This window comes from Agelaius phoeniceus, chromosome 5 (assembly GCF_051311805.1).
Source record: "Agelaius phoeniceus isolate bAgePho1 chromosome 5, bAgePho1.hap1, whole genome shotgun sequence".
In the NCBI taxonomy this organism is placed as follows: Eukaryota; Metazoa; Chordata; class Aves; order Passeriformes; family Icteridae; genus Agelaius; species Agelaius phoeniceus.
Window position 1 is genome coordinate 67,748,580 of NC_135269.1, and position 26,058 is coordinate 67,774,637.

A 26,058-nucleotide genomic window follows, 5' to 3' on the forward strand; every position below is an offset into this window, starting at 1 on the left:
GTGGCAGGAGGGCTTACACTGAAGCTTGTCTGCAAAGTAGATGAAACTATTCAGTGTTCCTTGGCATCAATAGCATGCGGCTGCTGAATGTATCTAATCACATTTGGAGAAGCAGGATTCTGCATGGTGCTCTCTGCAGGTCACCATGGCAGCCACAGGAACACATCCAACAAAATATCACGGACGCGAAGCTTCGCTACTGAAAAGCTCTGAGAGCTTTAGAACAAAGTCCCCAGTCTTAAATGCAAGCTAAAAAAATTACATATATATATATATATAAAATAAAACCTCTGAGCAATCATATTTTGATATCAGAGGTCCTTTAGTTAACTTTACAATGTGACCTCGTCATTTATTCAGCATGTTGTTATTCTCTAAAATATTTCTGTTGAGCAAAAGCAATGCAAAGTTTTCCTGGATGGGAGCTGAGAAATGGTGGGTTACAGATTAGATTGCCAAACAAGCCTTGCAACCACCAGTTCTTATTGGAAACGAGCATTACTTGGTCTTTTCACAAAAAGCCCTACCCATAGATTACTTGTATTTATTCATGGAGTACAGTGGATCAACAGAGAAACTGCAAAATAATGCCCTAAAAATGTGAAGTTTCTTTTCCCACATGAAATGGGATGTGGGGAAATAAGAACGTGCTTGGAGGGCAGATCTGTTAATATTGGGGCCCCTATCTTGCACAATATTTTGTCTCTTGCTAAGACTTACTTGGCAAAACTTAAAAGATAATTCCAAGCAATTTGAAATCATCTATCAGACTCACTCTTGCATTCTGTATGCCAGAAAGATAAACCATAATATAGAGCAAAATTATTTCTGGAACTGCACATTGCACATTTTCACTGTAAAGCGTATCATAAGCTTTGACACAGAGATAACTAAGTGATCACTTGTCAACCTCCTCTCATTCCATCAGTCTTAAAAATTAGGATAAAAAAAGCTTTTCATGTGCAACAACAGGCTACATATTAGTCCTGCAGAGTTATAAAAAATGTGGAACTAAATATCAGACAAGCCCAATTTAAAATGATGAAACACTTCTGAATTCTAAAACAATTAGGCTAATTTACAACACATGGCCTGATATACTGGAAGTTTTAATCCTTTTATTTTCCTTTTTAAAAGAGGGGATATTTTTTCATGCTAGTCATAAATTAGTACAATCAAGACTTATTTCTTTTTTTCCCTGAATAGTCCTCAAGAGCAATTCTTACACCTCCTAAATAGGTTTGTGGAAGATTCATATTTTACCTGGGAAGAGATACACAGAAGTAAATTACAGAGTTAGGAAAGGCAAACCGCAACTATAACTGGAGAAGAGCATCATCTCTGTTTTCTGTGTCTTTTCAGTGATGCTGTGCTGCAAATTTACTCAGTTTTCACTGCTAGGTCCCTCATTTCTGCTTGTAAATCAGGGATCCTGGGGTGCTCTGAAGATTAATCAGATGAGGGTTGCAGTTTTCTCCTCTGCTCTTTATGATGGTTCCTCCCAGAAAACACATGCATCCTGAATATTTCTGATCCCTCTGGGGATGGGATTTAAACAAACACTGACATTGGCAATGCAGCCCTGCTTGATCATGGTACTAAAAAGTCATTAAGTGTGTTTCAATATCCACTCAGTTATTACCAGTCTTTCAAGACAAAGAGAAAACTGGAGAAACCCTTTCCTTTACCACAAGACAATGTTAGTGATGGCAGCAACATTGCTCAAAACCGACTCTGAAGAATATTTTGGCTCTTTTCTTACAGAATACTGACATTTAAAGGATAAAACAAAAAACAAAAGATACAGGGAATTCACAACACTTTCAAGGCTTTCCCTTTTGCAACACATATGGACAATGGATTTTAAATGAAAGTTCTGTTTCTCTACACTTAAGGGTATTAATATTTTAGTATGACTGCATCTGTGAATGAAGACATTCAAAAAGCCATTATGTTTTCAACTTAGGTTAATAATAAGCCTATTTTTCCACCCACTCTCTGGCACAGCTGTAATGTTCTTGGCCTCAAGTGGGAGGCAATGTGGAACAAGGATTAGCAAGATGGATGATATACAACATACAGTGCCAGTTCATATAAAATATTACTAGATTGGAAATGACTGTTTACTGTCTCGGTGATTATATGGCCACTTTTTTTCCTTCCAAAGAACATACAGGATGTGGCGCTCTTCTATGCCAATAAAGCTTAGTGCATAGCACCTGGGTAATGACAAATTAATTTTTGAGCTAAGCCTGATGAAGGGGTCAGCCAAAATCCCAGGCAGAGTTTATCCCCAGTACTATTTTACATGACAGAAAATGCATCCCTCCAATTCATCAATATTAGCACAGAAGAGAGATTATACAACAAAAAATAAATAAAATGGGGGGAGAGAAACACACAAAAAAAGTTAGGACTGTGTATGTTTACATTACAATAATAAAACATTTAATCTTTGGGTTGTAGGGGGGAGTTGGAAAGAGTGTCCCGTGGTCCACTTCCAAATAAAATTGGACAAAACATTTAGGAATGCACTAAACAGAACAAGCATAGATTTGGCAGAAAACAGGCTGGATGAACCAGCAGGATTTTTCTTCATTCAAGTTAGGTTTCCAAACCTGAGACCTTTGCATCCTGGAACTCAAAATCTCTCACCTGGTCTAGAGACCAATCCCATTTGACAAAGGCCACAGTGGCTCAGCCATGAGCAGTCAGGGATGCTGAGCCCTGGATCTTGGCATGTTCCTGAACAGTCTTACCTCAGACCAGAAACCACGTGGGCCAAGTGTTATGTCTGATCCAGTCATAAAACTTTAACCACAAAGTCAACACCAGTTGTTTAAATACCAAGTGCTCAGCAGTTCCCATCCCTTGGACTACTGGCCACAGCCACTGCCAAAATATCAGCAATAATTCAGAGCTGAAAAATGTTTTCTTTAATAATTTTAGTGAGAGAGCACTTTCACATGAAAGAGAAAAAAAGTGTGTTTCTAAATGGCAAAATCATTTCTTGTCCCTAAGCAAAGATCCTCTGTGTGCACAACCCAAACCACCTCCTTTTTCATGTGGTTTATTGATTAAATAAAGCATATAAACAGGCTTATGTCGTTATTCTACCAGCTGCAGATGATCTAGATTCACTGAACAAACTATTCCCACAAAATATTTTCATTGAAATTAGTCCTAATTTTCACTCCTCCTTCCCCCACAAGCCAACACTGAGGCACTTTGAAATGCACATTAGCTACTTCAATAAATAAGTGAGCAATTCTTGGTTTTCTTAACCATGCAGGACATAAGTGGATGAACTCTTTGCATGCCCTGGATGATGAAAAAGACATTAAATATTAGGATTTTTCCTGTTTGGGTAGCCCTGTGAAAGACAGCCAAGTTTGCAGGCTCGCTCTCCCTATAATTTCCAAAGCGTCAGAGTTTCCATGAGCAGTGCCCCTCCCAGCCAGGTCACCAAAGCCTCAGCCCTGCATGCCCCAGCCTTTTTGTTCCAATGCTGGGAGCAACCACCCAAAGTTTGAAAGTCTGCTCCTTTGACACACTCGATCTGGCAAGTGTAGAAGAAATGCTGTTAGATGAGAAGAAGTAGAAAAAAAGCAAGAAGTAGGCACATTCCCTTCTCCTACTCACTCTCTAATGATCTTTGTGCATTCTTCTTTTAATTCTTATTTAAAATTTCAGCCCTTTACAGTAAGATCAGCAAGAACAGACCGTTGCTTCACCAAAAATGCACAAAGCCCTTTTGTTGAGGACATGGGTCCAAAACTGTGGCATCTGGGCTGTGCAGCTCTCAGTGCAGGCACACTGTCAATCCTCCTTGCTCAGCTCTGCTGCCAGTGTTTCAGGACAAAGATCATTCTACCAATCTGTTTGTACAGCATATTGTACAATCTGTTACGTGCATCTGCAGTACAAACAGTAAATGATAATAAGGGCACGTGGACAAGGCTGGAGCCCCAGATTTTGGGTGCCTTTGTTATCTGTGGCTCATGGACCCTGGTCTGCAGCTGCACTTTTGACTTGCTGCATGCACACAACGTACCACGGGCACTCGCCATGAAATCTAAATACTGCCTATTCCCTATTAAAAATACCCAAATGGTGGTTTTCCCCTCTTCCTCCTATTTCAAGGGAGTAATTCAAAAGTTAAAACCATGACCACACCAATGGGAATGAGACACCAAATTACCTTTTGTAATATCCTTCTCAAATACAAAACAAAGCCATGAAACTTAGGGAGAAAGAGGAACAGTTCGTGCCAGATGTTACCTAACAAATGTTCAATCATGAACATACAAATGTATGAGGAAAAAATGCCTACTCTTAAACAGATTGTTCCCCAAAATCACATCTGATTGCAACAGTAATAATTCTTATCCTTACTAAATATTTGTCTTTTCTTTTTAAGACAGCCAGCTCTGCTGACATTTCTGCACAGAACGTGACACTCTGCTCCTTGCAGCACAGATTGCCAGACTGCTGCTTTACATGCTGATTTCTCTTTTGTGAACTGAGACCTTGAATACTTTCACGGGGGAAAAGCAGATCAATGATTTTTTAAGAGAGCTGAACAATTCTCTGTAAGGAACATCAGTTAACACGGGCAATTACTCTTTCTTTTACTCCCCCAAAACAACACCAGAAAAACAAAGAGGAGATTGTAACTCCTTTGAATGGCATATGCCTCACTGACTGTACCAGAATGCCACCCTCATGCAGAAATACGGGTGGGTGAAGTTCAGGAGTGACATGTAGCTTGTTAAAATATAAGATGCGTAGGTGAATAAAAACTTTTGCATTTGATTCAGCCAACAATAAAGAAAGTTGTTGTAGAAACTATTCTGCTGTTTCCCAATTTTCATAAAAGATTGGTTCAAACCTTCTTTCTTTGTTGCTTTTGTTGCTGAATGAATGGAGAATAAAAGGTTGGTTTTTTCTTTTCTAGATTTCATGGGTTTTTTTGCTTTTTAAAGAATGCATGTGAAAGGAAAATAAAATGATATCAAACATAAAGGAGACGCAGGCTTTAATGGGAATTTTGACATTCAAATATATTCTACAAAAACATTCAATATATCACATTTTCTCCTTAATGGTTAAAACATAAGTGTTGGAAAATTATGGCTCTCTTTATCCCTGGTTTGAAGCATGTCTCTGCCTATGTCCCTGTGTCTCCACGCCTCTGAGTTTTCTGTTTATATCATGTGAATATGTAAATGCAGCTCATTTGCATGTCTGCTTTTATGTAGGAAGTCACACAAAATACCTCTCTGGATCTCATTGTGGCATATCCGTACAATGCGAGAGTGAGAGCCCTGCATTAATAACAGCATTAAAAATACCACCAGGATTATTCAATGAAATCCCTCTGCCATCACTGCTGGTATTTGTGGAGGGCTTCCAGACCACAGCGTGGATCACCCCCAGTCCCTCTTGAACACCCAGACAATGCTTGGTTCCATCACTGGTGCAGCCATGACCCAAGCCAGGTACACCCAAGCTGGGAAGGACACTCATGCCAAAATCACATCTCCTTTAGACACTTAGAAAGGCACTGGTAAGAGGAATCTCCATAAAAAGCCTTGTTAAAGGGCTCACTGACTCCATGCTCTTTACACACACCAGTGCCTGTTCCCAGCTTCCAGCCTGCTCCTGCTCAGCAAAGCAGTGAAGGAAATGCTTTCATTTTAATCACTTGCTGAAGTCATCAGGACTGTGTGCTTAGTTGAGCAGGGGTCTTTATGAGCCAAATATTATTCTTAGTAATAAGGAGACCTGGCAATACACTAGATGGAGCTTTTGATAGTAAGTAACATTAATTCAATTAAATCCTCTTACAGCACACACTCTCCAGCTAATGCAGTTTACAGTGAAATTTTCTCTGGCACTCATTTAAATATAATTGCTGCACTTATCTTGTCATGAGGAAATTTCTGAAGGTTACTTGTACTGTGCATGTGTAAACCTACAAGCTACACTGACCTTTAGTTTTGAGATTTTTTTTTAACTACTTAAACTGCAGCATCTAAATGATGATAATAATAATAATAATAATAGTCATAGTAATAGTAATAATTCCCTACTTCCACACAGCACCTTTTAACTCAATATATGCCCAAGTGAGAACTAGCAAGTAACACAGCAGAGAAAGGCATCACATGCTAACTGGGAAGGAAAGCTAAAACTGCTGGAAATGAAAATGCTGGGAGATGACACATGTGAAAACCTGAATTTTCATAGAGTGTTTTGCACTGTTCTTCTGAAAAACATGAAGGTGTTCTCCATGGAGACAATATCATATTTACCTTTCATACACAAGCTGGCAATAATAACAACTATGGGGCACTTGAACACCACACTTTGGCATAATTTTCTGTCTGAATCAGAAAAGAGGTTCACATCCATTGATCCAGTAGACTGGTTTTGGTGACAGTCCCAGCTGTTTTCCTAAGGGTAGCCCAGTGATATACTGGAATCACTTGCACAACTGGAAAAAGGGAGGTGTGAGCCAAAAAATCCTAGCAAACAATTCAAAAGCCACCAAAACACAAAGCAAAACTTCAGCGTGTGTGCACAACTACCCAAAAACTGAAAGTCTTGAGATTTTAATGAAATATGGGAAGGACAAGTGTAGAGATAGGAAAACTGCTGAACATGATGGAAAAGAGCATTTTGGAATGCCCTACCTACCCACAGTAGACATTTCAGGCCCTTGTCTTGGGTAAACCTTTCTTGAAAGTTCCATCATGAGCTCTTTTTCTTGTCTTCTCTTTCTCACAATGAGAAGCATCCTCAAGTTAAAGATCTACCCAATTTTACCCTTTGAAATAGAGAAGAGATAGTAATTTTGGTTCACTCTGCACCAAGCAGAGAATAACCAAGCAATGTGCACTGAAGTCTGGCAGCCGTGGGAGGAGGGAAATACCAAATCTAAAGGGAAAAAACCAACTTCTGAAACCACTCAGCCTCTGTCCTGAGCTCAGCACTGCAAAAGGAAACCCTGCTGCCTAGTTTTGACTTCTCTGTATGCATGGGTGGGTGTTAGGAAGGGTGGGAAAGATTTGAAATAAAGTTTATTTGGCCACCAAGGCTCATCAAGACTTTTTTTTTCTTTTTATTAAATATTAAATATTAAGTATTAAATAAAAAGAGGGACCAAGGACCCTGCTTTCCCCATTTCCTTCCTCCTGCTCAGGCTCAGATGCCGTTCACATTAAGAAACACCAAGTGATTTTGTTCAGCTCTTATGGCACACAATAGCAGACGTTCAAGGGAGAACGTGGGACTGCAAAGCATTTTAAAACTCTTAAATAAAATGTGGGCTACAGGAGGCTCTCATTCAGAAGCAACATTTTCCCTTCCACTGAGAGTTCCCCCACACTCTGGTGAAGCGAATTAAAATTGACACTGAGAAAAATCTAATTGAGCCAGAGACAACACAACACTTTTCACTATAGAAACTCAAGTCCTGGTGGAATTGCTTGGGTTAATATAGTCCATTTTAAATCTACAATGATTTTTATATCCCATGATCTACAAATAATAAAGGAAGATTGTTGTTTAAGACTCATTGTATTAATTAGGGGGAGCATAGGAAGAGTGAGAGCTGGTGCCTTTGGGTCTGCTCCACATTTGTTTTGTAACTGCAGTTCTCATCAGATCCGATTAATATGTGAATGTGAATAAGATCTCACCTGGGCAGTGTTAACATAACAAAATTTTTGTGTTAACCAGCTCAGGGATTCATGCACTGAAAATAAAGGGAGCAGATTTGATTTAGGCAAAACGACACCAGCACAGAGAGGACATCATTCTCTGCCTACTCAAAGTGACAAAAAATTTGGGAAAAGTCCCCCCAGGCCTCTGTATCTCAATTCTTCCAGCTGGTAAAAATGGAGTGATGCTATTTTTCTCCCTTTGCAAAACACTTGGAGATGTCTGGCTGAAGCAGCAGCCCTGCTCCTTACGGTGCCACACTCATCCTTGCAGCAAAAAGTTTCCTGCAGTACATTATATTAATCTACTCCCTATTGTGGTACAGCTCCCTAAAATTGCAGTTGAAGGCATGACATCTTGAGCTACAAGGAGAGTTTAATTACTGTTTGAAACATAAATTTTCCCAATTCAGTTGGGTGAATAAGAGACACGGTTTATTAGAAAACATCTTCCACCTCTTTACAGCTCTTCTTAGTCCTCTAAAAGAATGCCTGAATTGGATGCAGTAGTTATTTTAAATTAAAACCACAAGGTAGTAGACACTGAAGTTTTCTCTTACACAAATAATAATGAATTTATGCACCACAGAGTTTAATCTGCAGAGTGGAAGTCTAACGTCCCACTTAAAACTGCATACTCATGGGCATAGATTAGACAGTAATTAGGTTCAGTGAGAAACTGAAAAGATCCACTGGAAACATTCAAATTTAATTTATTCACTGGCTTGTCTCAGAGTGTTTTTATAAGCAATTAGAAAGACAGAGATTCCTGAAAATGCATTCTTTCCCAAGACAGATGGACCAGGAGATTTATATGGCATACACAGCCTTCCACCCACAGCTCACTGGCTTGAGTTAAGCTCAAACCAGGCTTAGAAGCCACTACTAGACTTTATCCTTGGGGAGTTATTTGCTATTCTTTTGAAATATGCTGATGGTTACAGTGCACTATGAAACCAATGTCTTAAAAAAAGAGCAATACTGTAACTGGCACAGCACATCCTTTTATAGCATCTGTATCACTGAAGTCTGACACTGAGGATGTTGTGGGTCCTGCTAGACCCAAAACAAGTCCAAATCTGCTGTCTTGCTACCCTGATCCCAAAAAAAAAATACAGGCTGACAAGGTCTGGTGCAGGGAAGATGGAAGTAATGAAATAGTAATTAATTTACACTGCTATGCATGCTATACATATCTGCTTTTAATGCATTTCAAAATTATAAAGAATAGCAGACGTCCTTTCAAGGCCCTCCTGGGGTTTAAATATCATGTTAAGAACTAGCAAAAATGATGACATATTTATGCTAAAATGTTTTATGTGGTCTTTAGCTTTTTATTTTGACCCTTCATTGTAATATTTATGTCTCTCACATCATCTCAGCAGTGACAGAAATTCTTAGTGCCTTGGACTCTCTCCTTCTATCTTTTAATGAGGAAATCTTCCTGCAGTGTGGTTTTAATTTTAGGCTATTATTTATTTGTGCATATATGTGCACAGGCACCTGTGACTGATTTTAGTGGGGTGAAAGGAACAGAAGATAAAAGCAATAAACCGCTGTGTTTGCGGTGCAAATGAGAGATTTGGAAGCTACAGTACACTCAAAATCCATGCTCATAAGGCTGTTTCCCAATTACACTTCATTTTTGACACTGCTCAGCTGTCAAATGTTTTCTTGCTTTGAGATCCTTGCCAAAGTGTGTGAAGATTTCAGACCAGTCCCCATGTCCTTTGCAAAATCTCCTCATGTGTTAGGAGCAAATGATCTTGATATTAGAACTGAACAAAATAAGAAACACTACATAAAATAGAAGGGTTGTGTGGTTTGTTTTGAAGCCCTTGTCTTTTAACAAAACTCACATAATTTTTTATGTGATGAGTAGATAAATAGTGTGTTTATTCATGTAATAGAAAATTAGAGGAGGAAAGAATTTCAGTGCCACAATGTCATAAAATGGTTGAATCTCATTGATGCGAGCTTTCATATGCAACTAAATAAATACCAAACTGACACTATCTGGCACTTTTATAGATGTATATATTTTAAATGTAGGCAGAAATCTTGAAAATACTTAAAACATGCCTGTGTTTTATGTCTGAGTATTATATCTATTGATTAATTCCTGCATGCAAGTGTGTGCATGACTTGACTTAGATTTTTCCATGCATTACAGTTTTTTTTCCTTTGAGATTATATATTTGAGAAATTTAGGTTTGGCATACTATTCACATTCAACAAAGCAATTTTCAATTTTACTGAAAGTTCAGGCTGTTTTAACTGCCTGCCTACGTGGGTTTTTTTCCCAATGAAGTGATGTCATTACAAACAACAGATTACACATTAATATTTTATGAACATTTGGGACTCTTTTTTAAAGTTGTTCTAAAATATTCTATAAGCAAATGCTGGAGGATGTACTGAAGTTGTCAACAGTATAGCATGTCTGAACTGAAGTTTAAAAATTCCTTTTCAAACACCCCTTTACTGAACTTGCCTTCCCCCCAAGTGTTTATCAGATATGAACATTAGAAAGAACCACAATTGGAATATGATGTCCTGCTCCTCTCATGGTTGGTCTATACATGAGTTTTCTATCAATTTAACTAAAAAGATTCATGTAGTTAAATTTTATGCCTTTTTTTTCATCACAGATGTAATTAATAATGTGCTTATACGGTCTTAGCTTACTTTTTAAAATTCATATGCAGTTGTAAATCATAGTTAAGCTGCTACAAAACTGCAGCCAATGAGCCCCAAAGTGATCTACTTTAATCCCTCAGAGATGTGTTATTTTTATTAACTTCTTACAGCAATACCTAGAGTCCTCATTTCTGGACCAAGCTCCCACTGTGATGAATACCATAAAAATAGGGAGGGAAAAGATTCCTTAAAGTAAAAATAGCTTCATTCTGCTCCAGTCATTCACACACTGCATAGAGGGACTTTAGAAACAAGGCTGAAGAAAGGTTTCTGTGCTACCCCTATATTTAAATAACACAACTGAAAAATCCTCTACCCAACTCCCCCCACCATCCTCTAGTCTTCCCATTCTGCAACCACAGCCCCCTGCTGCTGTTATAGGGTTTTCACAAATATCTTCCATTACTTCTGCTCTGTCTGACTGGGTTGGGTTTGCTGTGATAATTTTTGCTATCACAGGGTCTGACTTTCTTGCCATTGTCAATGAAGGGAGTATAAAGTGAGACCGATTTAAGTGGGCAACAGGTTTGTAGTCAAGTATGCAATGGGGTATTACCCTGATCTGCTCCCTGTCTTCAAAGCAATGCAAAAATATCAGGGGACACCAATCTCAGTCCCTCTTGGTGCTGGACATGGCTAAGTCACTGACAGCTTGGCACCTTGTCCTGTTTATGGGCTGAAACTGCTCTTGGACAAGGGGAGCAGTCATGTCACATCCTGTTCCAGGAGCATTCTTTCAAAACACTAAATGGAAGCAAGCAAAAGGAAAGTTTCTTTTGGAACTCTTGTCTCTGCTTCTTCTGGAAGCCATTCTCTGCTCGGCAAGTGGAGGAAGAAAGTTTGACTTGAGAAGTTGAATTTTTTTTCTGTTGGCCTGCTGTTCCTCAGTCTTAAGTCTGTGCTGTGCAGTCCCTGGGTTTAATATTAATTGAAAGAGCTTATCTATTCCTGCCTTTGGTATGCACTTTAACATACTGCAGAAACTTCAATTGTATCCCCTTACAACTTTTTCTTTCCAAACCAAGGTACAGTTCTGTATTCTTCCTCAGCTTTCCCCCTTTTAGCTTTCTTGTAAGTCAATGTTTGAAGCCCTTTACAAGTTAACCTTTGTAGACCTTTCACTATGGCTCAACCCTTTCTGACTTCATACAAAATCATGCTGCTCTTCCCTGGACCTCTGCCCTTTTCTATAGAATGGTACTAAATATTGGTAACTGTAGTTTAAACATGATTTAAAAAAATCCTTCTTTAAGTGGTGCAGTATTTCCTTGAAGGCTCTATTCAATGCTTCTATTTATACAGCTCACATTTTCTGTGCCTTTTTGACCACACAGATACAAAACATCATCTCAGTCCTTTTATGATATGTGCACTCTTCAAATCCTCTCCTGCTCTCAAATCTTTGAAAAATGCACTCATTCAACACATGTGTTCACTCAAAATAAAATTTACTCTTCTTGCTCACGGTTCGTTTTACCCAGCAGAATTTCTTTGTGTTTGATTGTTTTCTCCAGGTTATCAGGTGGCTTCTCCCCCATTTAGTCCCTTCTGCGTGATCCAAAAAGTTGGATAACAAGTTGGTGGTTCATTCTGTCAAAGCCATTTACATAGAGAGTGAAAAAGTATTGATCTCCAATAACAGTCCCTCTTGCTCTCCAATCATCCTCCCCTCTCTTCCCCTGGCCCGTAACCTTTCCCCATTCTAATCTGCCCTCCATCATCTACCCAGCTCCTGTCCCCATTTGGAAATGGGTCCTTCTCTGCTTCACCAGCAACTGCATGGATTAGTCTCCTGTGTGACACACTGTGAAATGCCCCTGGGAAATCAGCTTGATTATATTTCACACCTGTCCGCTTTCAGAGAAACTTCTTGAAAAACTCCATCAGATTTGTCGGGTAAGAATTACCTTTTCTAAAAATCAGCTCACATCTGGAATATATTCTATAATGCTATTTACAACCTATTTAAAATTATAGATTTAAGATTCCTTAAGGTTTAAATTTAAACACCCTACAGTCAGAAACTTCAAGTTAAAACCTCAACTTTATGATTCACTCTTCTTCCCAATTGTAGTAATATTTACTGACATCTGGCTTTTGCCAGTTTTTGTTGTCTGAAACTTCTTATAGTGTACAATGCACCTGATAAAAAATAACATGCAAGGCACTTTTTAATACAGTGCAGGAAAAGGTTTCAAGTCTGCATAGTAACAAAATACCTGTCAGGCACCATGACCAAAGTTTAGTCTAACACACACATGAACAATGCCTGTGGGCACATGTCCTGCCATTTCAACAGCAAATGTGCTCATGGTGCAACTCAACTATCCCAAAAGCCAAACAGTGTTCACGTGGGCCTCTGAGAGCATTCAAAACACAGAATAACATGTGAAGTGTAGAGAAACCCTGGCTCCTGGAGTGCTGGCTGAAGGGAGCTTTTAAAGAGCATCTAAAACAGTTTTACCAAACACAATGTACTGAAACTGAAGGAGCAGAGGGTGCAATTGGCTGTGTGGTGTCACAGGGGCAGCCAAGGAACAAGGAGCAGCTGCTCTTAGCTGCAGGTTAGGACACTGAGGATGGCAATGTGTGACAAAGTGAGTGCCACAGCTCTGCTGCTGTGCAGGACTGCCCGAGCTCCCTTTGCTCCTACTGTACAGGCACTGTGAGAGGGACCTGCTGGAGGAGAGGCATCATCCCCCTGCCTGCACCAGACTATTTTGGAAGAGCTAAACTGAGGCTGAAATGGTTCTCAAGTAAGCCAGGTAACTTCTGCCTCCTGTATGCATCTCTCTATACACATATATATGTGTAACTATATGTACCTGTACACCTCCTTGCCCACCTGGTCTCTCCTGCATGCAGCAGATGAATGCCTCATTATCAGATTCCTCTGCTCACTTCCCAGTAGACTTAAATTACCATGTTAAATAGGATAATAATAAACACTGGCCTTTAACTACAGCACATCCTTGTTCACTCAGCAGCCTCCCTCTAATCTGATAAAGGGTCTGTAAAAGGCTGCAAGCAAACACCGAGTCAGTTGTTACACAGGTGCCTCTCCCTGCTTTCTGCAGTGTGATTCCTACAGCAGCACAAAGAGATTCAGGCTCACAAAGCTGCTCTAGGGGCCCTTGATCCCTCCAAGAATTATCAGGTATTGAAGCAGAGGCAAGGTGCCAAAAGGACATAGTGGATCTGGCCCAAGACTCTCCTGCTGCATTTCAAAAGACAAAAGTAGCCCTGTGCCATCTGCTTGCTTCAGCACTTGGACTTCAAAACCAAAGTAGCCAAGGAAATCTTTCCGGCTTAGGAAAACAGCGGGGAGGAAGAGAGATCTTGGTGGCAGTGTGTGCTGCCTTCACACAGAGCTTGCTGCACTTGAGGTATTAGAGAAACTCTTTTTAACAACCACCCTGGAAAAAAGTCATTTATTCACCCAGAATAAATTATAGAAAGGGAGCAAGCTGGATTGGGAACAGAGAGGGCTGATCTGCCCAGACTTTGAATCCCCTTAGCCCCCAGAAGCCAAAAGTGCCGTTTTATTTCAGTGGTACAGAATTTCCTACCCTGTTGTTTTGGTTTTTTGGTTTTAGTTTTTTGTGGGGTTTTTTGCATTTAGTTTACCTAATCCCCTGGATTTCTTTTGTTGCAGAAAGAGGAAAAAGCCTTACAAAACAACAGGAGATAAAAACAAAGTCAAATTACTTTGCTGAGCTCTTTCACACATCCAAAAGACACAGAGAAAAGCAAGCTCTGGAAAGGATAAGGAATTTCCTAGAATGCAGCCATTCCTGAAGTTCCCAATTAATAAAGCCAGGCCTCAAGCTTTGCAGTAGTATCAATATATCTGTGGAATTAAGATGGCTTTCCTCTGGTTTTCCAGAGTGAGGTAAACTTGGCTTTCTACCTGTCTTCCTCCAGCCTCAGCTTTGCAGAGCTGGCAAGCAATACAAAAGAGGAGGAAAGACATGAACTAGGCCGTCTGTCGTTGGAGGGTATGAAAGACAGTCTGAATAACAGCAGGAGAGAGAGAAGCAGCCTATGGTTATTTTTGACAGAATTGGGAGAGACTCAGATTGCAGCTTCATAAACAGCTCATCAGAGAAAAACTCGGTCCAAATTAGAGGAGCCCCTTTGGCCAAGCTCACAGAAATACACAACCCTTGTCTGAGAGGAGAGAAATCTTTCAAAAATCAAAATGCTTTTCTTTAAAGAGCAAAACCTAACTGCTCCCCCCTGTGTGGTGTAGTAACACCAACTTGCATTCCTGTCATTACAACTCATGGCTTACAGCATATTCAGAAAAAAATTTCTGTGTGACACCAGGCTGTGAATGTTCTGCCTTACACACAGTCACAACCATGCAATGAAATGAAAAATTCACTTTTTTTTCTACCTCACCCAACCATGAGGTCCCTTTGATGGACCGTTCTACCAAACTGGAAGTGATTCAAAGGGTCAGCAAGCAGAAAAACTCCTGGCACAACCCAAATCCACCCAGCTCAAATTAAATAAAAATGGTTGTTTTGTGTGAGTATTTAAACACAAGAGGAGCGTGGAATTTCACTCCACATGACACATGTGATGTTTAGTGTTGTCCTGTACAGAGCCAGGAGTTGGACTCTGTGATCCTTGTGGGTCCCTTCCAGCTCAGGATATTCTATGACTCCATGACCTCCAAACAAAAAATGAAAATTCAGTTTCTTTTTTAAATGCCTACTAGATAGTATAGGTGAAGAATTGTCATGCATTGTGATGAAAAGAAGACTGTAGGATGTTTCTCAGGGCAATTTTTCTGTTCGCTTGTTTCTAACGTTCTGAACAATCTCTCACACCGAATCCTTTGTGCAACTGGATTAAGAAAATAAAGATCATTCCTAGTCAAGAGACATCCACAAGAAACTCAAGAGGTTTCTAGCAACCTTGCTGGCAGATTCAACCAGAAGGAAGGATAGAGCCAGCATGGAGATACACTCCTCCAAAGCTTCCAAGGGAAAAGCTGACCACCAGAGGAGCTTGCTGCTGGTGCCAGAGAAAAGTAAGTCTGAAGGTTATTCTGCCTATCTTCAGGATTAATTTCATTTACTCATTAATTAACACATAATGCCTGAAGTGACAAGCATAATCTCTGCATTGCTGAAAAGAGTCCAAGCAAAAAGCATCCCCAAAACCCAGCCACCTTTCAAAAAGGATATTGTATATGGGGACTTCAAACATTGATAATTAGTCTACAATGATTTGCATGATCTATGCTTCATCCTTATGCCTTCCAGCTGCCTGATGGACAGGTACAGTGATTCCCAGAAATGGGTATCAATGGTTTTCTTCTGTCTAACCACAATATCATTCTCACTTCATTTACTGCTTAGTGGGAAGGCATTGCTGTGACCCAGGAATCAGCTCCTTCCAGATGGACGAGTCTCAAAGTTCAGCATTTTAGTGCTTTAAACTAAGGAGGAGTTTGCTCATCCATAGCAGCCTGGACTGCAGAAAATCCAGTTGTTTGACCTCTTAATGCTCTCCTATCCAGCATTACAAGAAAAAGACATTTGGTGAGGGCTCTGTGCTAACACAGTAGGGGGGTACATGCTACAATACATCAATCCTGGGAAATGAGGTGGGGGGGTGGGCTGGAAGCAGGACTACACTGAAACACTCCAACCAGAAATACCTTCTGCTTCTGAATCACAGAATCATGGAATGCTTTGGGTTGGAATGGACCTTAAAGAGCACCTAACTCCAGCCCTCTTGACATGGACAGGATGCTCACTTTTCATTAGAGCAGGTTGTTCACACAACATAGCCTTGAACACTTCCAGGGATGGGGAAGGGGGAAGAGTGATCTAGTGCAGACATTTGATTAGCAGGAAGGTACAGTGAGCTGGACACCCTCCCTGGCTCTGGTGTGAGACCAATGCACCAAGTCTTTTAACCAGAACTGAGAGATGCAAGCAACCCAAAATAAACCATAGTCACTCAAAGCACCTGACTGCTTAAACTGGGCAGCAAAAAGAAGGCACTGAGAGGATCCTCTGCCCACTACCAGGAAAAGTGGAGATAGGCTGAGCCTTGGCAGTGCTTTTCCCAAAAGCACAGGAGCACCCAAAGCTATGCTGTGTGCCTCCCACAACCATAGGCACCTCTCATCTCCAGCAAGGGCTGTTTTGCACTGTTAACTTTGCTGGGAGCCCACAAAATCATTCTGTGATATTCTCCATAGCATGTGTGCTCTGAAGGTTTTTAGAGTCAGTGCCAGGAGTGCAGTAAGAAGGAATAAGTGTCTAGCAGCCCTAGAGCCAGGCACACACATGCACATCCAGTTCTGCCTCTGAGCTACGCTAATTATTTCTAACGGTAGCAACGCTCTCATGTACCAAAGCTGAATGAAAATATACAGCTAGGTAGGGAGGAAAATGCATTCTGTGAACCAAAATACTCACTTTCAGTTTACATCTAAGCACGTGTCACACTTAAACAGCTATAATGCACAAAACTCTCACGTGCCTAAATAAGCACAGATATACGTAGTGAAAGGAAGGAATATAGTTAGGGACAAATACTTTACATGTGTATAGAAAAAATGCAGGAAGGAAAACTAGCCCTTTCATTTAGAATAATATCAGTGCCAAAAAACAATTCTTTTACATGACTGCAGAAAAAAAAAATCAGATTATGGAAAAAGGGTGACTATTTGTAATTTTTATTGCTGCTGGAGCAATGATGTGGCAAGAACCCACAACCATCATTTTTCCCTTCTGCATCCTTAAAATATTTCCCACCTGGGGTGCAAAGAGAGGAAATGAAAGGAAATAGAAAATTATATTTTTCATGAGCTAATCCTGGGAAGCAACCTCTCAGGTTTCCACATTTTTGGCAATGATAATTTAAACAAGGAGACCAATATTTTCTCTTTTTTTTGCACAGTTGGAATGCATGCTTCCAGATGAAACACAATTAAACTTCAGTTTAAGAAGAGGAGGAAGGCAGTATTTGTGAGTCCTCTCCTCTTAGGACTGCTGCATAGCTCAACACAGCATATTACAAAACTGAGGGCTCAGCTGCAAACCTCTTTGGAAATGCTGAAGGCAAGCAAAATCGTTGGGAAAACAAGCAAACTGAAAGCAAAGAGAGCATAACTACTGTACCTTTACTTTGGGGAGGGTTCTGACTTCTGTCTCGGAGAACATTAATCTGGTAGACAGCTCCATAAGGCTCAAAAAGTTCTTTTAATTCTTTTTCTGACCACGAACGGGGAATCTGTCCAACAAACATCTTAATGGCATCTGGGTCTGGTTGGTCTGAATGATCCAAAGCTCCATTCATCTTGTTAGCTGTGCCGTTACTAGAAAGTGGAAAAGGAGATTAAAAAGAAAAGACAAGTTAGAAGACTACACAGTTTTCGTGTGCACTAGATGCAGAAGATGATGTCAATTGGCACAAAGCAAAAAAAAAAAAATCAGTGTTTAATTAATAGCATAAGTATTACGAACAAAAAACAATGCTATTACATTTTTCATTGAGTCTGGTTCTCTCTGCAGGCTGCTGCTTAATGTCATTATATAAGATGAGAGCGGCACAACACAACCCAGGACTTCTGCATTTTAAAGTAGAGGATAGTGGCAAATAAGTGCAGATTTCTCTCCATGGCTGTTGTAAACAGAACTGCAGTGAATTCTCACTAAACTGGCTACTGGCAGAAAGCAGGCAGTGCGTGTGTCTATGTGTGTGTGTTTTGTAATAAAGTCACATGAAAGGAGTATGAAACACTTGGCAATCTGTCAGATGACTAATGCAAGATGCCAGCAATGAATCTGCAGATTGTGTGAAGCATCCATGTGTGCATCAAATTAGTCTGATATTGCCTAGAATGGAAAACACTCCAGCTATGTGGCTGGTTGCTGCCGATTAGTTGCCTACGCTCTTTAAAAAGGAAAAGCAGTCTGGAGAGACCCAGTTTAAAGCATATTGTTTATTTCTGCCATAAAAAAAAAAAAAAAGCACAAATCAAAGAGACGGCAGTGGCAAAACTGTCTACATCGTTGTGGAAATGAAAATGCTGCTTCAGGAAGTTTTTTTTGCCCTGCAAAAGGAGATCAAATTTTTGAACACTTTCACCCCCTGTAAATTTTCAGCCTATCTGATCTCCAGATGTATGTCCTAAATCCAAGTTCAAAACAACCACACTTTTGCAGGGAAAAAGAACTTTGGAACAAAAATAATCTGATCTGGGAAACAAATGGCAGATCATGGTTTAGGATAATTCATACTCTTACACAGAAAATAAATAATTTTTAAATACAAAAGTAAAAATACATCACTTCCTCCTCCCTCCCCCCTCTCCCCCCTTGCATTATTGATAATTAAGGACAGTAGTTTCAACTAATTAGTTGGCTAGAAATTCCAAAAGTGCTGATGATTTTTGGATGTTTCAGTTTCAAGAAAGAACACTAATGATGCATGAATTTTCAAGCATCCCCCCCATCTTTCCACCAGGGAGAGGGGGCAAATGGCCTGTATGCAGCAATGTCAGAAGCTGATCATGGCAGAATTCAGGCATTTCAGAGCCACCTGCCACTTTCAAAAAACTTGGCTTTAATTAGAATTTCTCTGTTTGATGATTGTTCAGGAATGAATGCCCACTGGAGGACTTGGAAGAGCTCGGAATCTGCACAACCAGATGAAAATCATATTTTACATGTGAAAAAAAAAATCTAAGAGTGGCAAGAAGAAAACAACCCTGTGCAATTCCCCTGTCTCAGAGCTATAACCTGTGTGAAGACAAATTATTTCGTTTCATCTGTTTCATCTCCTTAAAAGCATAATTCACATTAATATGCCCGTATTAACTTTAGCACTTTCCCTGCTTACAGGCAGGAAGGAGAAAGTTATATTAAAGGCACATTTTACACCACCAGCAAGAAGTTTGATCATCCCTTGTGAAGTGCTTTCAACACGGATCAGCAGACAACAGCATTTATCACTCTCATAAATGGCTAAAATTCCTATCTACTCTAGCAGGAATCTTGCCTGAGTAAGGGACTCCAAGATTTGGTCCAAACTTTTTCACGACATTTCAGGTACAAATGCCTTGTCTTGCAAATGCTCTTTGTTTTGAATAAGTTCTGCAGGTCACAAGTTCACCTGCAGGAATTGTGACTTCTCCAGGCCTTAGAAACTGCATTTCCATACAAAGACGACACTTAAGCCAAACCAAGCCAACCATCCAAACAACCACCCCCTTAAAATTGTCAAGAAACAGAAAAACCATGACTGACTCACTTGAGTGATACTTCATGGGAACAACTTTCAAGACTTTCATGGAGCAGTAGGCACCTATGTGACACTTAAACCTCTAAAAAATCACTCAATTATTTCTTTTCAATTCCTATTCCTCTACATAAAACCCAATCTGTCAAACAACCTCCCTACCAGGGAGGTTGAAAAATCCCTGACCCACAGCTTAAAATAACTGTAGAAAACACTTACATGTTATTTTGAAAGAAAAGGTAGAAGTTAAGTTAAGCTCCCAGCTCTGCCCTGGGCTTGGTCAACTATTTTCTTTCATAAATTGGCTTGACTTTTCACTTCATTTATTCTCTGTGTTGTTTGTATTGAGTTCAGTTTTAAATTATGCCCTTCATCTGTTCTCTCTGTTGGATCCCTTCTTTAAGAAATCCATACACAATTGCTACTTAGCCCAGAATTACAGCTAGGGTCATGTTTAATAAAGAATAACAAGTTTATTCCTCTGCTTTTTCCTTTACCAAAACCACCTTTACCACCAAGAGCCCCACAATTTCCATTGCTAATCAGCCAATTTTTTAGGAAAGCACAAAGCCAAACACTAACACCTGTTTTCTCAGGTTAATGGCCCTATTAGCATCAAGTTCTTGCTTTGAGCTAAAGGTTTAGGCACAGGCCAAGCACTCTTCTAATTGCACAAAACGTTTAAGCCCTTTCTTTATTTTGTTGGGACCAAAGTTGAATTACATTGGTCATATTCTTTAAATGCTTTATTGGCTGAAGGTGGTTAAAAGCTCTGACTCAAGGCATCAGTACCATACCCTATGATGCCAAGCTCCAGGGGACAGGTTTTGTCACTCACTGCCTGCATTAACTTGAGTAAGTCATTAAAACTTCTCCAAACTAAATTCCACCATCCATTGACAGCTCTTTCAATCCACTAACTCCTGCAGAGTTAGGGAGAAAACCAAGCATAATTTAGGCTTTTCTTTAAAATACTTTTCTACCACAAGGTAGGGACTTGACTGAGCTGCCAACATTTTGGTGGTTTGACAGACAAGCTCAGGCCACAGAGAGGGCACTCATTTTTACAAACACAGCTGGGCTCCTTCCTAAACTGCACTGCCTTTGATGTCAGTGCAAACCAAGGCTCTCAGACACCTCAGAGTGGGAATCCAAGTCTCACTGTTGGGATTTTGAGGAGCTCATGAACAGTGTTGCAGCAATGACACTTGCAGTGGAATCCTCACTCAGCTTTGGCAGCTGGTATAGGACTAGAGCCAAAGCAGACAAAATGAACAAGTGAATAAATCACCAGAGAGATAACATTGGGGAAAAAGCACCTATTTTATAGATTCCATAGATTGGATCCCTGCAGTGCACTGGAAGGCTCCACTGAGGAAGAAAATTATACACCACACCAGCCTGATGGTTCATTTTGTCACAGAACTTGTTGGGTCCACACAAAATCCAGCCAAATATGCTTGATCTTTTGCAAATGATCTCTTCTAAGATGAATTCCCTTATCTTCTCCCAGCTTTCATCTTCATGGAAGATTGGACAAATTACAGCTCTGCACTAAGACCACTTGGCTGCTAACAGCTGTAGGGCTTTTCCTTCTTTCTCTTTGCCAACACAGTGGCTCTCAGAGGAAGTGGCTTCTTCCTTCCCCCATCTCCCCTTCTCCTGTACCCAAGAAGTAATAAGACAGAAGAGAAACTACATGTAAAACTTTCCAGAAGGAAGCAAAGCAAGCCTTGTGAAAGCTTAGGACTATTTCTTGAAAGCACAAGGGTACAGAGATAGGGGACACTAATGAGAATGGGATCCCTTGGCACTTACTGTCAGTACCCAAATGATGACATACATTAAAAAAAAAATAAAAAAGAAGAAGGAAAGAAAGAAAGAAAAATTAGATTATGTGCCTCTATGCTGTAGCAATCCTTCCCTCCATGGCAAATTTAGCCCATTGGACTCAGGGGTGACCCAGCACATCATCTTCACTGACAAGGTGTCATCTGTATCATAGAGAGCAGCCTGAGGGCAGAGATTAAGACACTGAGTCGCTGGCTGCTTGTGGTTGCTGCCAGAGCATCCTCTCTCTCAATTTGTGCCAATTTTTCTTCTAATAACCTAACTACCATTCCATCATTTCAGCAAGCTGACAGGGCCACTCTTGAGGAGCTAGAGATTGTTTTAATATCCCTGCTGCTTCCGCAGGAGCACCAGAAAAATCCAGTAGATGCCCTCTTGGTCTCTCCCATTCATATCTTTAATTACTGCAGGACTGCTAAAAGTGAACTGCCCACTAAGGACAGAGAGGTAGCCTTCAGAAGCAATGTCTGAATCAAAACAGACTCTCTTAAATTCATCACTGTTAAGAGCTTTGGCATTAATCCACATTCATTTCCATTAATGATCCCAGTGTCAAGTCAGGTGCTGAAAAACAGCTGTTAACGGGGACCAAACGGATTTACATGACACCTGTTTGCCAAATCTGTTTTTAACCCTACCCAGTACCTTCCTACTGTTCTTTTTTGGTTAATTCATATTGCAACCCTCACCCTATTATTGTGGTTTTACCGTTTTGCTGGGGATTTGCCTTTTTCATGTCCCATGGTATAAGATATTTGAATTCCCTCTAAGAGCCAACAGAACATGATAACAAACGACTTCCAGGTGTAATGACAACTAAATCCAACCCAGTGCAGAGGTATTTACAGGCACCAAGGTTTTACAGTAACAAAGCATTTACATCTGAGCTGTGGCATCACTGCCAGGATATCACACAAACTGACAAAAGGGACAACACCCGTTTGAAGGCTTCTGACTGCTGTCAGGAGAGACAGCCAAGCATCACCTTAATGTACTCTAAAGATCATAATTGCTGGTTTACGAGCAAATTTTGTCTGGAAGGACCCAAAAGGGCTTTATAAACTCATTGTTTAGAGAGGAATGACTTCATCGTAAGGTGACAGACGGCAGCTGTTTAATGACATGGAGCATTATCACACAACAGTTCCAGCCAGGAAGGGTAGAACAATACCCTACCCAATTGAAAACTGCAGGGGGCTGCAATTTATAGACACAGAAGGTAATTACCTACATTGGATTTTGGCCAGCAAAATAAGGGCCAGAACCTCTGACAAACAGAAAAAGAAGCTGTGCAACATTTTTAAGCTGTGAACGACCAGGTCTCTGTGTTTTGTGGGGGGAAAAGTCATCTCCAGATGCCTTCTAGCCCATCAGTATTTTTGCAGCACTCTTGCTCAAAAGCAGCTCAAAGGAAAGATGATGTTTCAAAAATCATTAACTGCTTCTGCTGTAGTGTGTTGTAGTTTTTGGCAGAACTATTAGAGTCTAATAACACTTATAATTACTATTAAGTAACGCATATCCTAAACAGCAATTGCTAAATGCCCCTGACATCATGCCCAATGGAAAAAAGCCTCCTATGGCAGGATGTTCAGTCCTACATAGGCAGTAAAGTCTACAAAATAATTATCTCCAGGCTTTCCTGCACCCATCAGCAGGGCTAACAACGGAGCAGCTGTAAGACTTGCAATCCATCTTACAGCCCCATAAAGACTTTAACAAAGAGATGAGCAATTCTTCATCCACCCAGCAGAGAGCAACCGCACTTACACTCTCACACACATATGAATTACAGGAAAATCCTGATGGCTTTTAATACCTGACATACAATGCTCAGATTTCATTCTTCTCCGTAGCTAATAATACTCAAGTGCTTGTGTAAGCACTCAGTGGTAAATGCAAAGATGTTTTAAGTTGTGTTGCCTCCACATTGGCAAAAATTATCTCTAGAAGTGTAATTTTTCTTAAGACAATGAGTTACTTTTTCCTGCCCTGATAATTTAAAATCCACAGTAATTTTTCTGGTGAAATCAGAGATTTCTTGTAGCTCAGCTTTATTAGCTCTCTCCACATAGTAGATCATACAAAACATAGCAAACCACTGTTAGTATAGGGAATACTTTTTTTCTGATCAATTCCAAATTTAGTACATGTAATCAGTTTAATGCCTCAGTTGCAAATTTTAGGTAAGGTATAAAGGTATTTTATCCCAGAGGAAAAAATACTTGAAAATATGGGGGGGGGGGGGGGGGGGGGAACCATTCCTACCTTGAAAAATGTTTTGATGGGTAATAAATTTGGGCTGGGAGAAGGAGCAGCAGAAGGAAGTTGCCTTTCAAGCAGATAGGTCAGACTGCATGATACTAAGGGCAATATGAATTGGAAAATGTACCGAACAAAATACAGGCTAGAGAAACATCAGAAGAGAGCTGATCCCACCTGAGATAAAACTTGTTATTTCTCAAAGGTATAGATGCAGATTCCTCACCAGTATCACAGAAAGAAATCAAGGATACAAAAGGAAATCATAGTAAGAGCTACATTAAAATGCAGTTCCCTTTTCGGCTGGAGGTGCACATTGGAGCACATACACTTCTTTGTGCTTCAAGGCTTCTCACCTTCCTAAAATTAGCCCTCAGAGTTCTGCTCACCAAAGTTAAATATTCACCTCCAGATGGGGGTAGCTCTTCAGGTGTTCAGCCTCTGCATTCCTGCACCACTTCTATTAAAAACCAGTTTGATTTAAGGTAGGGGTTTCAACTTAAACCCTGGATACTCCTTGTGTACATGTTTAAACCTACCAAAAGATGTCATTCTAGTGTTGTGCTGTGGGTAATGCTTCCTGGAACCATAGACTCAAGCTTTGCAAAAGCTATGTACATCTGCTACATCTGCTTCAAAAAAATACTCTTACATGCAAACACATCTTTAAAAAAAAAAAAAAAAGTCCTTCATGTTTCAGACAATCTCAACTCTTACTGCTGCTGTATGGACCATTTTTAATTTTTTTATTAAGCAATTTATTTTTTAGAACATGCAGTAGTGCTTAATGATGTGCATATGCTGTGAGTGGAGCAACTCACACAAGTGAAAATACACATAAACAAGAGTGAATGAGTGGAGAAGAGAAAGCAAACAGGGATGGGAAGAGGCTTGTCTTTTTTAGAGTCTTCTAATTTGGAAACCAACTAAATATCACTATTAGTTCATCTAATAGCAGAAGCGAACAATTAAACACCCCATCTATACAAGTCTGAACTGGGCAGCATCTTTTTGTTTACGCTGATAAAACTTACAGTGGCCTATTTTCAGTATTTTTAAGGATTTGCCTACAGTAGACTACTGATTTTACTCAACTGAAACTAGCAGAAGCTCAATAGCCAGTGACAGATGCCTGCCCTTCAATGGCTGAAGAAAGTCAAAGCCACTCCACCCTGACTGCTTTGAATTCATTTCTCCTCTTATACAAGTACAGATGAGAATCACAAATTTCTGGGATACTTGTGAAGAATGAAAGTAAGTCCTTGAAGATATAAACTAAGACCCTATGCAAGCCCAAACCCTTGTTCTTCCAGGCTGCTGTAGGCTTTGGGATATAATTAGTTCAAGGTTTGATGAGGTCTGCTAAACAATAATGTTCTGCAACATAAAGCTCAGCTTAGGCAACCACCCAATAATTCATTTTTGCTTTCTGGGCAGAATTTTTCTCTACATTAAACACTTGAACAAGATTGGGTATGTCTTCATCAGGTGTAAGGTAGGTGCATTTCTAAGAAAAGTCTCATGAGAGTTAAGACAGAGAATCACAGAATGGTTTGGGTTGGAAGGGACCTTAAGGACCATCCATTCCAACTCCCCTACCAAGGGTCTAGCCTTTAACTAGACCACGTTGCTCTAAGCTCCATCCTTGTCTTGAACCCCTTCAGGGATGGGGCAGACACAGCCTCTCTGGGCAACCTGTGCCAGTGCCTCAACACCCTCACAATAAAGGATTAATTCCTTACACCTAACTAAACCTGCCCTCTTCCAGCTTAAGACCATTTGCTCTTGTTCTATCACTATATGCTCCATGAAAGGTTCAACAGATATTACATCATGACTTTTAAATGTCTGTTTTCTGCTGACCAGCATCTGCACATCTCATTTTGACCTGGGATGTTAAGCAATAACAAAGGCTTCTAATTTATAATTTTTCTATGTCTAAACTAACCTCTGTTATGGCAACTACTGCAACTTACTACTACACTCTTGTTGTGCTCCTCAGTAACTTTTTTGGGGCATGAAGATCTGTGCTCTGTCTTCAAGGGACTCTAGTTGAAGAGTGCTTTTTCCTCTCTGTATCACTGTAAGCTGGACAGTAACATGAGAGTGAGCTTGAACAATTACATTATAGTTTTGGAGCACAGATTGATGGACTTTTTCACATGAAGTTGAACCTGCAGTAGCTGACTGCTCAGTATTGATGGTGTGGATTATTAATGCCTTGCCTTGCTGATTACACACATTTGCA

General features: G+C 40.1%; 1 protein-coding gene across 13 annotated transcripts in view; it reads right to left on the reverse strand.

Annotated features, from left to right (window-relative positions):
• CELF2 (CUGBP Elav-like family member 2) overlaps positions 1–26,058 on the reverse strand; it is a 549,110-nt gene that overhangs the window by 115,056 nt on the left and 407,996 nt on the right. For 12 of the 13 annotated variants that reach the window (XM_077179252.1, XM_077179251.1, XM_077179244.1 and 9 more), the window contains one exon: positions 17,576–17,772. In XM_077179252.1, coding sequence (XP_077035367.1) covers positions 17,576–17,753 — 178 coding nt within the window. In that variant the 5' untranslated portion in view covers positions 17,754–17,772. Of the gene's footprint in view, positions 1–17,575; positions 17,773–17,938; positions 18,094–26,058 lie in introns of those variants that run through there. The other variant, XM_077179253.1, reaches the window with a different exon arrangement.